Source organism: Peromyscus leucopus, chromosome 1, assembly GCF_004664715.2.
Source record: "Peromyscus leucopus breed LL Stock chromosome 1, UCI_PerLeu_2.1, whole genome shotgun sequence".
NCBI lineage: Eukaryota > Metazoa > Chordata > Mammalia > Rodentia > Cricetidae > Peromyscus > Peromyscus leucopus.
In genome coordinates, this window is record NC_051063.1 from 82,653,772 (window position 1) to 82,670,280 (window position 16,509).

General features: G+C 44.8%; 1 protein-coding gene across 4 annotated transcripts; it reads right to left on the bottom strand.

Annotated features, from left to right (window-relative positions):
- Positions 1-1,407: 1,407 nt before the first annotated feature.
- Ubfd1 (ubiquitin family domain containing 1) lies at positions 1,408-16,415 on the bottom strand. Of its 4 annotated transcripts, none has more exons than XM_037210954.1 (8): positions 16,195-16,415; positions 15,696-16,010; positions 14,653-14,861; positions 11,872-11,937; positions 11,625-11,730; positions 10,090-10,160; positions 7,590-7,672; positions 5,132-5,219 (listed from the first exon to the last, which is right to left on the bottom strand). In XM_037210954.1, the coding sequence occupies exons 1-7, from the start codon at positions 16,394-16,396 to the stop codon at positions 7,592-7,594; spliced, it is 1,050 nt and encodes a 349-aa protein (XP_037066849.1). In that variant the 5' UTR covers positions 16,397-16,415; the 3' UTR covers positions 5,132-5,219; positions 7,590-7,591. The 4 variants fall into 4 exon arrangements, with proteins under 4 accessions (XP_028723690.1, XP_037066849.1, XP_037066854.1 ...); XM_037210959.1 differs by lacking the exon at positions 5,132-5,219 and adding an exon at positions 6,005-7,292; XM_028867857.2 differs by lacking the exon at positions 10,090-10,160 and having other exon boundaries at positions 1,408-5,219.
- Positions 16,416-16,509: the final 94 nt, after the last annotated feature.

Here is a 16,509-nt window from a genome sequence, read left to right on the forward strand (position 1 = left end):
AACACACCTGGTAACCTGAGTTAGATTCCTAGATTCCAGTCAATGTAGGAGAAAACCAAGTCTACTAACTTGTCCTCTGAACTCCTCACATGAGCGACTTGGTAAAATATACATGCAATTAAAAAAAAAAGTTCGAAGGGCAGAAAATGAGCAAAGGATTTAGATAAGGGCAGAAGGCATAAAAATGAGAAACTTGAAAATTAGTTGAAGATGAAGTGAACAAGGAAAAGTTGGAGAAAAAGCAAAACAGTTTGAAAATAACAACAGCCCTGGTCACCTCCGTCAAGGAAACAGGGTTAGGGGAGTGAGAGGAGTGGAGAGGCGGCCTTGACTGTCGTGCGGCAGAGCTCTCACAGCAGCAAGCTCCTCAGGCCTGCCTCAGCTGGCTCTGGCTCAAGAAAGAGTGGGAAGAGACCCGGCTCTATCTCTGAGGACTGTCTGCTTCTAGGGTCTCTACTGTGGGAACAGTTGTTGGCCAGATTTTTAAGAATCTAGTGGTAGGGGGTTAAGATAGCTCTGTGGCTTACCCTGTTGCCAAGCCTTTCCATCCCAGAACCTATACAGTAGGAGGAAAGAATCAACTTCCAAAAGCAGTGCTCTGATTTCCACACACATCGTGATGTGAGTATGCACACGTGTTATTTGTACACACACAAAACTGTAATAAAAACTTTAATACAAATCTAAGACTGAAGCTGGACATCACAGCAAGAGCCTGGAGTCTTTTAGGAGGGTAAGGTAGGAGAATCCTGAGTTCCAAACAGGCCTATACTACCTAGCAAGACCTACCTGAAAAAAGAAAGAAAAGAAAAATACCTTTCAGTGTTGCTTCAGACGTATGTGGTATTAGCAAAATAGAAAAATTGGAAACCAGGACCTTCAGGAATACATGCACAATAGAGGGAAGGGAAAATGTCTAACGTGAGTAACTAGGTAGACTATGTCACACACCCTTGCTGCCATAACCCTTGATGCTAAGGATTCTGGTCTTGTTCTGTTTCTGGTAATAATTTTCTTCCACCTGCTTTCCTTCTTGGGTCTTTATAGCATGTGGCTCTAGCTGTGGCTGTTTCCATAGTTTTTTAAAACACGTTTTTGAAGGTAAATGGCTGGCAAGGTTACAGGATTTCCAGTTAGAACAGAGAGGCAGCTTCCCCTAACTAGAGGCATGCATGGCAGAGGGCTACCCTAGCAAGAGGGTAGCTGATTGGCAAGCTCATTAGTCTGATATTTCAGACTCAATCCCATCTCTTTGTCAGCTGTTTCAGAAAACCAACTTTTATATATTACTCAAAGCCATACAAGTCAGACCAGAGCTGACAGAAGATGGCTCTGGGCCCTGTTCTAAATGTTAAGTCCCAAGAATAGATTAGGCGCATGAAGAATTGGAAGGAAAGAGAGACGCAATTAATTATCAAACTTTAATTGATAGACTAATCTTACAGGATAAACAATAAGACAGCTAGTCAAGATTACACATTAAAAAAAAAAAAAATCCAGCAGCGCAAATCTAATAGACTAAATACGTTCATCTCCTCCCAAACAGGCATTTTGATTTAAAAACAAACAAGAACAGAGTGTACACCACAAGGAAACATAGTACTTACACATTGTCAAATACCTCTGCAGAACTCTGTAGGAAAGGTAAAGAAGGTTCTCAGACACCAAGAAAACAGAACCACCCAGCCTGGCAGGTAAATCCACCAGCTGTCCTGCACACCAGAGGGCTCCTGGCCACTGTGACTTCAAACAGGCTTCTAGGCCTATGAAGAAGGAAATGGGCCTGATTCTGACTGGAGGTGTCTTTATTACAAAGCCTGAAGACAAAGGGACCATTTTTCCAAGGGACCAGGGTTGAACAGTAACAAGGAGCAAGAGAAAGTTGGCTCCCTAGGCAGATGGAAAGAAAGTCAGGAAAGAAAGCCTGACCTTGGCATTTATCTATCTATCTATCTATCCCTTCCCTTCTTGGCTCCTGGCAAAGACAAGGGCAGGTCAACTGCAAGAGCTCACAGTGCTCCTCCAGGCACATTAAAGAAGAAAAATTCCCTTCTGGGTAAGATATGGCAACTTTTCTGAGACATGGCAATGTAGCAAAGTTAATCTCTTTGGCCCTCATAAGGGAAAGCAGCAATTAAGGAGCTACTTAGGACCTTACCAGGCCCCTACTTTGTCCTCAAGATGCTATGAAAGTACATCCTTGTCCAGTCAAACTTAATTTAAGAGTCAAAGCTATCTGCAAGGCCCACCATGGATTAAAATACTTCACAAAAGTCCTGCAACTCTTGAGTCTGAGTGCTCTGAGTGAGGGATCCAGGCTCAGTGGCGGTTATGTGGTCACAGTTTTCTGCCTAGTCACCTCAGGGAGGAAAAGGAAGGCGTGATGTCTGTGAGGACAGCCCTGCAGAAGAGCCACCAGTACCACCTATAAATGCGAGAACAGCACTTTGAGTGGCTACATAATGACAAGCCCAGGAGATGCCTCGTCATGAGTAGGGCGCCTCCATCTAGCTTCATGTAATGCCACCAAGAGTCTTCTCCTGAAGAGCTATCTGCATGCTCTCATCTGACAGTGAAGGAGTTGTACAGAAATAATCCTGAGGAAAAAACACTGTGATGTGACCTAAAGGGAAGAGAATTTCAATTTGCTCACACAAATTTAGTCAGTATACTCCACATGGTAAGAAATCTATAAAGACTGCTCAAGGAACTGAGTGACGAAATAGCAAATACTGCTGTGACCCAGACAGACCTGAACACTTCTTCCCAGGGCTTCTGGCGCTGCCTGCCCCTGCCCTTCAGAGAGCTTCTGGCCAGGCCTTCTGTGCTGCCAGGCTCAGGAGCCAGAGCTCAAGCAGATTCAGCAAGCTCTGGAAAGCAATACTCAAAACAGCTCCATACGAAAAGGTGTCATTTACATTATTTATAGAGAGTATCTCCAAGTAAGGAAAAAGCACCATTTTACTGAAAATAAAAAGGCTCACAGAGGCTTTGGTCCTCTTGAAATGACACCAGCCTGTGTGAGAAGCAGTTTGGCCCTTGGGCAGCAGGGGGATAATAGCAGGGCACGTGTACTAGGAGGAGGGAAGGCAGGGAGCACTGGGACCCTCACAGAAAATGGGGGGCTGGCAGAAGGGGCCTCAGAGCTAAGGTGGGAACACAAAGGCCAGCTCAGAGAGACCAAAACTGGGTATGTGGCACTGTCAGACAAGTCTCAAGAACAGGGACATTGGCAAACAAATGACAGTATTCAAGCCAAGAAGATGCTCTACCTGCCACTTGGTCACTTCCTTGACAGACCTGCCAAGTGCAGGAGGAGGCTGGGACAAGGAGCAAAATGTACTTTCTCCAGGAACTGCAGGCCAACAAGAACAGAAAATCCACAATTACCACTTAGGTGCTGAAACACAAGCAGTTTCTTGGACGCTGAATTTTGCATATATTACTTATGCGCCCAAAAAGCAGAGTAGGTTTTCCTGTCCAGATGCATAACTTGGCACTGAATACACCACAAAAAGCAAGAGTCTGTCTATGTGGGCTGGATTCCCAAACTACAGCTTAGAAGGGAAGGGCATAAATATCGTCATTAACTGGCTCACAAGGAATAGTCATCTTAGGCGAATACATGCGAGTACATTTCACAGGATGAGGGCGGGTAACAGCTTAGAATCCAAAGTGTGACGCTGGGAAGGTTTCTCACCAAACCTTACTATGAGAGCCTGCAACCAGTGAGAGGAGAACTGCAAAGACGGCAGCAGAGAAACAGCAAACAGCACAAAGGGAATCATCCACCAAGAGACTGTCCCTCATTTCAGTCAATCAAGGCTTACGGAGAAGACAGCAGTTCACATGTACAAAGAACATCAGGGCTAAAACCAGAAGAGCAAGCTGGTCCTAAAAGCAATTTATCCCATCTCTGTTGTTGGAATACCACTGGCCAACCCACTGGGTCAGAGGTCTTCCACGAGAAAGGCAGCATCTCTGAACCTGGGATAAAGGACACTTGAACTAAACGCATGAGCAGAAGGACCAAATGGAGAAGCAGTAATTCAAACAACCACTGGACTGCTTAAGAAGTTCTAGGAAGCTTCCCAAGAAAGCAAGCATGTGATCTGAGGCCATATGGCGAACCGGCTCCTCAGAGCAGGGGGCCTTGGAGCAGCAAGTCCCAGGCTGTGGTGATAGCCAGGGCTTCAAAGCCAAGCTCAAGGAAGGCTGTCAACAACCAAACCAGCCTTGGAACTCCCCCAGAACAGGGATCCAAGGGCTAAGACATGTACACAGGAGTCAAGTGAGAGATACTCTGCTGCTCAATGAATACCCCAGAAAGGTGGGAGCCCTATACCAAGACCACCAGCTGTTCTTTTCCCATGTGTTTTCCCAAGCAGCAGCAGCAGCACATGGGAGAGAGCCTGGCAAGGAGGTGAAGATGAGGTACCAAAAGAGAAACTGGCATCTTTGGGTTTAAAACAAAATCATAGGGAATTGAGAAAACATTAAAAAAAAATCTGAATCAATGAGCACACACACAAAAAAATATGGCTTACTAACCACCCCCATTTTGCATACAATTTTAATACCAAGGAAAAAAGAAAAAAAAAAAAAAAAAAAAAACCAACTCATCACAATGCAGTCCAAATGTTTGCAACCAAAGACATCTGAACATTTCAGTTGAAATCACTTCTAAAAACCAAAAAAAAAAAGAAAGAAAAAAAGAAAAAGAAAAGAAAAGAGAAAAAGAACAAAAAGAAAACAATCAGAAAGCTTTTGATTATTCCCTCTCAGCATTACTGGCAGATCTACTCTCAAACAGACTTAAGAGTATTCCACACATGTTCAAAACTTGGATTTATTAATTTCCACCAAACTGACTTTAAAAATGGTAAGCTTACTGCAAGAAAGGGAACCGGTGATTTTAAGTTCAAATTAAGCTAATGGTGAAAGTACATCACCTCTGGCTTCAGTCACCACATCACCTCAGATTGAATAGAGATTTTTTTTGTGTGTGAACAAAGTCCCAGAACTCTGCAATCCAGGGATGCTGCAGACCTCTCCCGGCAATGTCCTTCACTTTGGGTCAGTCTCCTGGGCCAGAGGTGAAAGTGCTTTCAAAAATACTGCCACTTGCCCAGCACAGTGTCTTTGATTGCATCCACATATTGAGTTGGAACCCAGTACACCCAGTAGTAAGAGGCTTCCGTGGGGCCCAACTGAAACGCCTGCAAGGGAAAAGGAAAAACCAAGCGATGCTTCAGAGGAGGGTGACCAAGCAGGCAGAACAACAGACGCAGGAGGGAGGGGAGCAAACTGATTAAAAAGGGAAGAAAAACAAAACCAAACTGTATGTTTCTCCTACACTCAAAGGGGTGAGGGGGGGGGCAAGTTGGGCAGGGAAAGTTCAGTTCAGCATAGCCACCCCTAAGGCAGTAGTTTGCAAACTTCAATGCACATCAGAAAGACTTGCAAAAATAGTGTGTAGGCTCCAGCCCCTGGATTTTAGTTCTGGAGGCCTGAGGCAAAGCTCAAGAAACTTTGAGCAAGCTCCCGGGTAATTTCAACGTTACTGGTTCCAGAGGCCATAGTTTGAGGACTGTTGCCCTAGAAAACATGTCACTCACACACAGGAAGCAGGTATGAATGTCTAAAGCACACTGTGTGAAATGTTAAAATCCTGACAATAACCTACACACCCACCAGTAAGGAAGGGTACCCATAATTCACAGTAGTGTGGCCTATTCATACAAACACTGAAGTCTTTTATTAAAATATAAACAGATCCTTTGGATCTAGAGTTCTGATAGATGACAATGTCAAACCCAAACCATCAAGTTGGAGAAGGGTAGATACCATGATGCTATTTATGAAAACTGGAAAAAACCACAAGACAGTACGCCACCTTGTTCATGGACATATGTATAAACAAAAGCAATGATCGATGAAGAACATACATGATAGATTACAATAATGGGGAGGGGAGAGGGGAAGACAATGGGGACAACATCACTGTTGGTAAAAAAAATTTTATTTAAAAGATTTAAAACAAGTTACAAAATATTTACAACTATCATATTTTGGTGATGGATGTATGGGTTATGGTATAAAATGTAAGGTGTACCCTTTTCTGTATCTTTGAAACATAACCCTAAAAACCAAAGAACACTTTGAACTGGGACATACTCCTCTAGTAGACAAATGGCATCTGGAAGAAGAAGGAAGTCAATCTTCCACTAAAACAAGGATAAAGTGCTATTTCATGGCATTAAAAAAAAAGTCAGAAGGGGACTGAATCCACTTTTTGCCTAAAATGACTTCAGAAAATTTTAACTAAATTTAAACTGAATTTAAACTAAATTTTAAACCATTATCCATGAACACAGATTCCTTAAGAAATGTCTAATGTAGTCTATTCACCCTATCTGCTTCCCCATCACCAGGCTGCCTGAAAAACAGGATTTGCAAGCCCCATAGGGTCAAACTGTTCAAGCAAATGTTTCAAAAAGGAGTGAAAGGGCCAGGCTAAGAGTACCAGTATCAACTGTTAAAGCAGAAAAGTAACTAAGCAGGCCAAACCAATCTGTCTGCCATCTTGTTTTATACATTACAAACACGTGAAGGTGTAGAGGTAGCCCCAAAGGAAGCCTCAGTATGTTCTTGTCACCGTTAGGAACAAAGTCCAAAAGTGATTGCGGTCCCATGGCCTTGGCTCTGCCACCACCTAGCTGACCTGAGCAGGCAGGAGAGGACACACCAGCTCTGCAGCCCACTGTATGCTAAGACCCTTTCACTGACTGCTCTAGAGCAAGGAGACTGTCCAACATGACCTCTGTGCCATGGACTTGGTAATCCTACCTACAGTTCAAATAACTAGCTGCTCATGGAGGTCAGGGGAACATGGCAGCATCACTACAGGCTAGATCCTGAAAAAAAAAAAAACTGTTCCTGGGAAGACAAAAGCAGGCAAACCCACCCTGGAACTGTTGCTAGCCCAGGGTAAGTGCCTCTTATAGCAACTTTGGAGTCTAGGCAGGTAAACTCCATTTGTAAAGTGCTCATTTTATCAGCTCACTAAACTGCCTGCTTTGTTCTGCACAAACTGACGAGCTCCATGCAGAGCAAGCATGCCCTGGGCCCCATCTTCCCAAAGGGCTCCCGGCCATGTGGGTGGCAGACCACTACCGGAGAGAGACTTCTTGGTATCTTCACAGCCTCATGGCTAAGGTGATGTTCTCTTTTATAAGCAAGACAAAACTTAAAATGAAAGTCCACAAGCCATTCCAATTCATTTTCCTGGCCTAAAAACAAAGTATTACAAATAAGAGGGAGACAGAATAGATTTCTAAAAAGGACAAAAGAAAACATACCCTCCTTTGGACTGCTGGGAGATTGAAAAAAACAAAGCAAAACAAAACAAAACAAAAAAACCACAACTGGGAATAAGCTCATGGACACAACTCTAAGTAGACAAGAAAACAAGGATCTCCATAGTCTTCTGAAAACTGTTTTCTTTTCAATTAGCAATGCCCTGTTAAAAATCCACTCCCTTCAAGATGAAGCAGAAGCAGGTGGCCAGGCAGGCTGAGGCTACTCACCATCATGTGGTAGTCTTCATGTCCTTCAATAGGTTCACTGACCACGTTTTTAATGGAGCCCATGGGCAGTTTCTCAGTCCGCTCTAGGTTGAAAGAATGATAGCAGTTACTCAAAGGTCTACCTGTCCCAACTCCTCCTTGACCACAGCATTTCCTCCCACACCAGGGCTGGCTGGATGTATAGTAACTCAGTTGGGAGGTATCACACCCTCTGGGGATGAGGGATGACATCTTCTGACCAATGCACCTACAGCCTAGTAGGGAGCTGGGAAATCTGGAGCACCAAATGGAAAACAGGGTTTGGTGATGGTAGAGTAAAAGTCCCAGGACACATTTACCCCTCTTTTTATTAGTTTTAAAGTCTGATGATTAAAAAACACCTCAAAACTCCTCTATGTTTTCATAACCCAAACCCAGAATCAGCTACCGTTTTGAACACCTAAGAAAGGCAAAGTCAAGAGGCCCACAACAAAGAAGCAACAGGAGGGAGAAGTATGCCAAGCTTCCAAGGCTACTGCCTGTGCCCAAACTTACCAAACCCTCTATAAACAGAACTGCTTGTGGTGGCCTCTCAAAACATTTACGCCATCACCTCTTAACACTGGAGACATCAATGATCGATCACACAGGGCAGAGAACATTTTACAAGTTTAAGGATGGCAGGAAAGAGGAGGCAGCCATGAAACAGGCCTTCAGTGAAATGAGTCACCTGCAGCAGACAAGTGTAATAGTGTGGAGGCACGGGAATCTGTGCCACAGGAAATAACCCAGGAAGCACCAGATACCTCAAGTACAGGCAGGCATTGTCATAAAACTGTTAAATCAAGGTGGAAAAAGACTCCTTATAGCCTTTGCAGAAAGAAAGATCTAGAGAGGCAGATAAGTAAACAACTAAGTTACCAAATGGAACTAGAAATTTAAAGAGTCCTGGGCTCTGGCCTTCCCAGTGACATCCAAGTATTGTACTTCCACAGGCCTTGACTTCAGAAAACTTGGAATGGGGAAAAGGGGTCTGAACATGTCTACTTTGTGATTCTAAAACAGCAGCCACACACAGACAAGACCAGCAGCATCCTTAAAATTAAGACTTTCAAAATACTTTTCACCTTGAAATGTCTAGAGATTTCATACAATCAGAGATTTCTGACTTTTCCTCCAATTCCAAAGACTGGACAACCCAAAGAGCACACAGCAAATAATGGCAATCAATTAAGCTTTGACTGTCCTACAAGCAGGGTGGGGCAGCTGACCACAAGCCTAGTATGCTCTCCTGGGCAGCTCCATAGTCTCACCCTGCTTCTTCCTACACAGGCAAGAAAAGGTTGTGTGTGGCAGTCTTGAGGGTCCCTTACTCAGCAAAGTACCCATTGAGAGGCCAATTAGCTGCTGGGATAGTCACTTCATAGCAGCTTCTTGCTGAAGTGAAGACAAGCCAATGGCTTTTAGCCAATTCCCAGAACAAGCTGTGCTTCTCCAAGTCCTTTTGATGCTAGATGACAGGCCTCCTGGGCACACAAGAAGAACACTTACCCTCCCCTTGGGCTACTAGAGACATTGATAAGGAAGGGTTTAGCTCAGAATGAAGAGCTCGGCCTTATCAACCATGAAAGGTACAAGCTCATGGCCATGCAGTAATGGAAGGAGTTCTCAAACAGCTCAAATCTCAGTGCATCAGGACACTTCTAGAGCTCTGCCCTCACACTAAAACAGGAAGCTAGTTGCTTTCAGAAGCTTAAATAAAATCTTTAAGCCAGGCATGATAGTTCATGCCTAAATCCAGTACTCAAGAGGCTGGAGCAGGACAATCAACAAAAGTCTGAGGCCAGGCTAGGTTATAGTTTCCTCAAAAACACCAAACAACATACACAACTTCATGGTAAAAAACTATTCCAAGGATCCATTAAGCACTACACTTGAGCCCTACCTAAACCCCTTGCCTGCACCTATCCTCCTGGACATGATGGCCTTCCTAGACTAGCCTGGGCAACTGCTCTCAATCTGGGCTGCCAGCAAGCAGAGACGCCCAGCTACAGAAGAGAGCCATGTGCATTAGCAAGGAAACGCAATAAATAAGATGAAGCAAGATCACCAAGAAAGCCCACAGGCAGGGCAGCTAATCATTGGCAAAGGAGATGATATGACAGGCTCTCTAGAACAGAATGTTCGCGCAAAGCCTTCAAAAGCCACTGGAACACTAGAGAAACCTTTTAATACCTAGAAAATTTGATCTGATCATGCAGTTAAGAGTTGATTATAAAATGAACAACATAGCCATCACAAAATGAGAAAACTCAAGCCCTTTCAACACTTCAACCTATTCATTTTTAAGAATCCCTAGGGTTGAAACAGTGATCTGTATTCTAGGTTCCTATTTTAGATAATAAAAATCACACTACACTCCCCACCAACCTGCCCTTGGTTCCATTTTCTGCAACCTTCCCTTGGAAACAACAAGTAAGTTTCTGATGATGGGACCTCTATTCGCCTCTTTGGCATTTACCTCGAACACCGAACACCTACAGTGATGGCCAGAAACAGGTGAATTAGGCATGTTCGGGTCCCTCCAGGAATCTAACAGGGACAGACAAGTCGGAGAGTAATGAGTGCTCTGGAGACATCAACAGAGTGCTAAAGGAGCAGAAGCAACTCAAAAGAAACAGAAGTTCAAGTGGAGGGTTAGGGAGATGTAAGGAAGGCTTCATTAGGAAAGTGCATCTTGGGGGTGGGGTCTTGGAAGAAAGACTATTTATTAATCCCAAGGACTGAGAAGACATTCCAGGATAGGTCCCAGCAAAGACAAGAGCTGTGCAAAATATGAGCTGGGAAATTCAAAAATGTACCTCATATACATGAGGGCTGACAGAGCAGGCCAAGGATTTAAAATGGAGTATGATTAAACATCGAACCTGCCCTTGAAGAACTAAAGGTTTAAAGGCCTATGAACCAGACCAAAAAAAAAAAAAAAAAAAAAAACAACAACAACAACAACAAAACAAAACAGTACAGCAATGAGGACCAAAATAATAGAAGGGGTCAGGTAAACAGAAACTTGCTCCTGATGCAACTTTTAAAAAGATGCTAGTAGCCTTTACCAGTACTGAGGAATGGCAGAGACAGGGACACAGAGCAATTCTGGAGTGTTACCAACAAGATTTGATAACTAGCCAAGAGTGACAGTGCATGCATTTAATCCCAGTACTCAGGAGGCAGAAGCAGGCGGATCTGAGTTTGAGGTTAATCTGGTCTACAGAGCAAGTTCTAGGACAGCCAGGGTTACATAGAGAAGCCCTTTGTCAAAAATAAATAAATAAGCCAACAAACAAACACAATTAGGTAACCATCAGGGGAAGGTGGAGTAGGGATGACCAGAGATACTCCCCAGGAACAGCAAGGCTGAACCAGATAGCTGCGCAGGCAGGGTGTTGTTGACAAGAGATGAGGATGTATATGAAGGGCAATCATCAGGCAAAGAGGCAATTCTAGGTGGCAATTAGGGAACCTTCGCTTCTGGAGTCAAACTGACCAACAGAGAGGGGCCACACAGGCACCATAAGCCAAGCTAACTAAACATTAGACAGGGCCATGGGGACTGTGTTGCATATTACTGCTTAGTCACAGCTCCTCAATGCTACATGAAGAGTGCAGGCTCCAGTGACCAGATCTTCTGACAGTTTCTAAGAGAAGCTCCCCATTCATTTCAGGGAAATCTCATTTGTACAACTACATATATACCCATAAAACCCTTACCTAAGGACCAGATTTTGGTCATATGCTTGGGATCTCTTGGTTTGTATGTTAACTTAAGGGCCAAGATTTGAAGGATGGTCTCTGGGATCAGACTGAAAAGAAAGAGGGGGATGGGGCCAACCAAGAGGCAAGCATGTAAAGACAAAGTCAAAAGCTAGGAAGACACAAAGCACGGGGAACAGAGGGGCTCCAAATGAAAGGCAGAATCGTGGTCAGGAGTCAGTGCTGCTGGGCACTAGAGGCAGGCAGGGTTCCAGGATGCCAAGGAGGCTGAGAGAACTGGAGTACCTTTAGTGCCGATCCACAGCTGGTCTTGCTCTAGCTTAAAGGTGAGTCTCACTTTCCCTCCAGATTTATTATACATGCCAGACAAGGGTACCGTTGGCAGGCGCTCCTGGAGGCACAAGAGCACAGTGAGAAAGGAAGGGACAGTAGGGCAGAGAGGGAGGTGAGACAGAACTTGAGGCCATGATTACAGGAATCTTAGACTGTGGAACCAGCTTCTTTTAAGGACTCAAAAAGCAGGCCAGCTTACCTGGGCACCCTTAACAGATGGCATCACATCTTCAGGTTTTCCTTTGTCCAGCACTTTCCTGTGTTGCTACAATATAAGCCAGAACAAAGAGGAAAATGAGACAGCCTACTACATTTGAGCCAGGTTTTTATCGTTTGGATAGACAGGATGAAGCAGTCTTAATGTTTGAAAGTTTTTAGTATCAACAAACTACAGATCCCATGACACTACAGAGCAAACGTGTTCAAGGGAGTTTATGTTGATAATGAAATGTTCCTTTACCTGTGCTAGCCAGTGACTTCTCAACTTTATTTAGGCTTAACTCTCCATGTGCAGCCACCATATTAGATACAGAAGTTCCACACACTAAGTAGGAGTTCAAAGGTTCTTAAATCAAATGTTTTACTCCCACCTCTCCAGTGAAAAAACTAACCATTAAGTTAACAGACAGGAAAAGACAGCAACATCTGTGTTTTTCAACTCCAAAGAAACTACGAATTGCCTATACAGATATAAATGCCAAGCAGGGTCATTTGTCCATTATTATGGAGAGCCAGACTATGGCAGAAGTCTTCCTCTACCCCACCCTCAACCCAGCCACAAAGAATACCCAAGGAGCCATATTTTGAAAACAGAAATGCTGACTCCTCCTATGCCTTACCACTAAGAAGCCTCCAAGCCCCCTCCTCCTGCCTTCCACTTCAGCGCTCAAGAGTTCCAAAGCTCACAGTCCCTAAATGCCTTCATCTCATCTCCTTTACATCTGTGGCTTTACAGGCACAGTAGCTGTTTGGTACAGCTGGAACTATAGGCCAATAAATGGGCCACGGGTAAAACAAGTCAAATGCAAGCACTAACAGGCAATGAGCCAACCCAAACCTTCACTGGCATAGCAGAACACCGTGGTAGGGATTGCTAGCAAAGGGCTGCTGCTGACATCAGCCTCAGATTCTGAAACACAACTGATCAAAAGCCTAATGAGGGAGTGGAGCCTCATTAGGTCGTGTTATGCCTCATAACCAGTGGCATCACCAAAGCAAAGCACCAAAGAGTGGCAATATATTTGAGTCATGCCTTATAAGTACCTTTGGGAGAATTGTCCCTGCACAGTGGTGAACAGTTCTAAGCATGTTAAGCTATCATTAGTAACCCAAAACCTGTATTTACAAGGCAGGTTACACACTAAGGCTGTGACAGGAGAAAATACTCACATTTCCTTCATAAATGTGGCAGGGGAAGACAGAAAATACCAATGACCCCAACGGATTACAGGAAATTAGGATCCCATATTTAGGAATGAAAATGGCTCATACAAATACTTACTTTTAGATGATAATTCAACTTTACAATTCTTATCTAAAACTCTATAGAGGTGCTGCTCTACAGTAGAGCATGCGTTATCTATTGACAAGGTCCCAGGTTCAATCCCCAACACCAAATACAACACAAAACAAATACCCTAGAGAAAGATGTTTTAAACTTCAGAGTACATAATATTCTCTATGGTATCTGGAGTAGCAACTTGTCACCAAACAATATTTCTTTCAAACACATTAGTATTTCCATCAAAAAAACGTTAAGAGGGGCTAGAGAGATGGTTCAGTGGTTAAGATCACGGGCTGTACTTCCAGAGGTCCTGGGTTCAATTCCCAGCAACCACATGGTGGCTCACAACCATATGGACCTATAATGGATCCAATGCCCTCCTCTGGCGAGCAGAGGAACATGCAGACAGAGTACTCATATACATACATATGTACTTTTTTAAAAAAAGTGTAATTGTCCCCACAATTCTGTTCAATTTTGCTGCCAAATTTTTAAAAATACTTTTTGGTTATGAAGTAAACATGGATTATGGATATCTAACATAAAACCATCTTTCTCCCATGATTGGAACTATGCCTTTAGTGTCTACTGGCCCTATATCTAATGTTGGTTCAAGTCAAATCTACTCTGGTAAGGACCGATTAAATTAAAAATACATGGTAAGAGACTGAGGGATAGCTCAGTATAGAGTTCTTGCCTACTACCATGCATAAAACTCTAGGTTCAGTCCTTTGTATCATGGACACACAAACACATATGTATAAACAGACATGATGGCACATGCCCACAAACTCAGAACTAGGGAGACAGAGACAAGAGGATTGTACAAAGTCCAGGCCAGCCTAGTATCCAGATCAAGCTTCAGGCCAGTCTAAAGAGTGAAACCCTGTCTCAAAAACAAAAACAAAAAGCACAAAAACGAGCAAGAGAGATAATATAAAAACTCAGGTTATATCATGGAGAAAGGTCATATACACACAAAATAAAGTGTCAATATCTTCTTATTCAGTTTGGTTTGGGTTCCTGAGACGGTCAGTTTTAGGGGAACCTCTGAAAACTGTTGACTTCCATACCTATCCAGAATTGGGCTTTTTGAACTTGAGAAGACACACACACACACACACACACACACACACACACACCCCAAATGTGAGCAGTTGTAAGGAATAATGGCTTAATTCTAACACTGGTCATCTTCTCTGGCACTAAATAAAAGAAACCCATGTCTGGTTCCATTTGCTAACTAGCTCAAGTCTCCCTTTACAAAGGCCTTATCCTAACGCAGGAAGACTAAGGACACTGACCCACCAGATGACAAAGCTGCATATTTCAGGTAGCTGTCAACTCCACTCTGCTGCACCCAACTGCTCCATAAATTTCCATCATGGGCCCTGTCCAAAAAGGAGCTTATTCTAGGGAGAATGTAACCAGCCTCCAATTTCCCAGGACCAACAAGCAAGTACACAATGGACTCACCTTCTGCCTACAGAGGGGCTCCTTCTTGTTTTCTTCAGCCTTTGCATCCTGCTGGGCGGCATCTTTGGGGGTGTTTACTGCTAAAACATCATTTATAGTAGAGCCAACCACCATGATCTTGGCTCCACTGGTCACTTTTATTTCTCTCAACGTTTTATCTTCAGGAACAAGTCCCTTGTACATGACCTTCTGCATGGCAGGTGGGAGACCTTGACAAAAAGTGGAAGACAGTGAAAGGAACAAGCAGGAAATGTATGGACCCTCATCCTTCTCTAACAAAACAGAAAATGAATACTGGCTCCACTGGCTATCAGCTTTGTGAACTTGGAGGAACTCGGACCATCAAACCTATTTGATTCATAAGACTTGGTCCTTCTAATAGACTTAGAGTATTTAGAATTGTTCAATGTGTCTTAGCTATCATTCTCTCCAAGTTGTTCTTCAACCTTGTTCTCATTTAAATACTGAGAATGCCCAAGAGTCAGAGATACAGAAGCCAATAAGTTATTTTCTATGGCACTTACAGGCTACATGGGAAAAGCTTAAGAAAGAAATCATTTTAAGTAGCAAACCAATATAAATAAAAAGACCAACTATGAATAATTGTGAAGGGCCACCATGACTGTCAATAGTAATGTTTTATGAACTTCCCTTACGAAACTTACCTACCTACTAAAAATAAATCCTGGCTACATCCTAGACTCATAGAGAATCTCCACAGTTAATGCCCAGGAACTGTACATTTAGTGAATGCCATGGGAGATTTTCACTCGCTTTGGTAGTTCAACATTAGACGGCTGAGCCTAATAATTCAGTTTCAAGCTTGCATCTCAGCTCCATCCCTCGGTAGCTCTCTATCATTATGGGTCCAATTTTCCCTCTCAGGTTAATAATGCACATGCAAATACTGACTTCAGAAAACTGCAGTGGACGGGGAGTCCATGCAAGGAAAACACAAGCAGTTCCAGCACGACGTAAGCAACATCAACTAGAAGGTGGGGGGTGGGGAGGTGGAGGCAGTTGGCTGTCAGCTCCTAGAATACCTGTAATGGAGTGAATCTTCTGCTTTAGCTCGGAACCCGTGCTGTCCAAAGGGACCTTCACGTCGTGCTTAGTCTTGTTCCAAATTATCTTCAGCTCCACCAGCTCCCTGCTCGCACCGCCGCCCGCGTCCTCGCCATTGCTGACCGAGGCCTGAGCCACAGGGTCCCCAGGGGGCTGGGCCGGGGCCGGCAGCAGGCTGCCTCGCGCGTCGCAGGAGTCCTCGGCCGCCGCCCCCGCCGCTGCTTCGTCCTCTACGCAGTTGAGGGGCCGTGCGGGCGCCTCGGGGGTCACAGCCTCGGCCTCCGTGTCCATGCCTGCAAAGGGGTTAGGGGGTGGGCGCTCGCCGCGGGCCGGGCCTGCGACGAGAATAGGCCCGGGCGCCACCGCACGGCGGCTGCTGCGCCACCTCCTCCCTCTAGAGCCAGTACCCGTCCCCCGACCCCCGCGGCGCCCGCAGCTCTTCAGCCACCTACCGACCGCCTTCCCCTCCGCACTCACCATCCGGGGCTCCGGCCGCCGCCATGATGATTGTGTACAACACCCACCGCGCCCGCAGGGGCCGCCGGGAAGAAGCGAGCTGGCTGAGATTGGCCCCCGCAACAGCCCCTAATTTCACACAGCCTGGCCGGAAACAGGTGGAGGTTTCTATGGAGACCCGCCTCCTCCGCTTCCCGGGCCGGCCCCTGCCACGCTTTAGCATTCCCGCAGCCGAGGGGGGCGGGTCTGGGAAATGGCCGGCTCCCTGCACGCTGTCCCCTAGCGGCAATGCACTGTCCAGAGGGGGAGTGAGCGGCACAGATAGGCAGCCTGCGC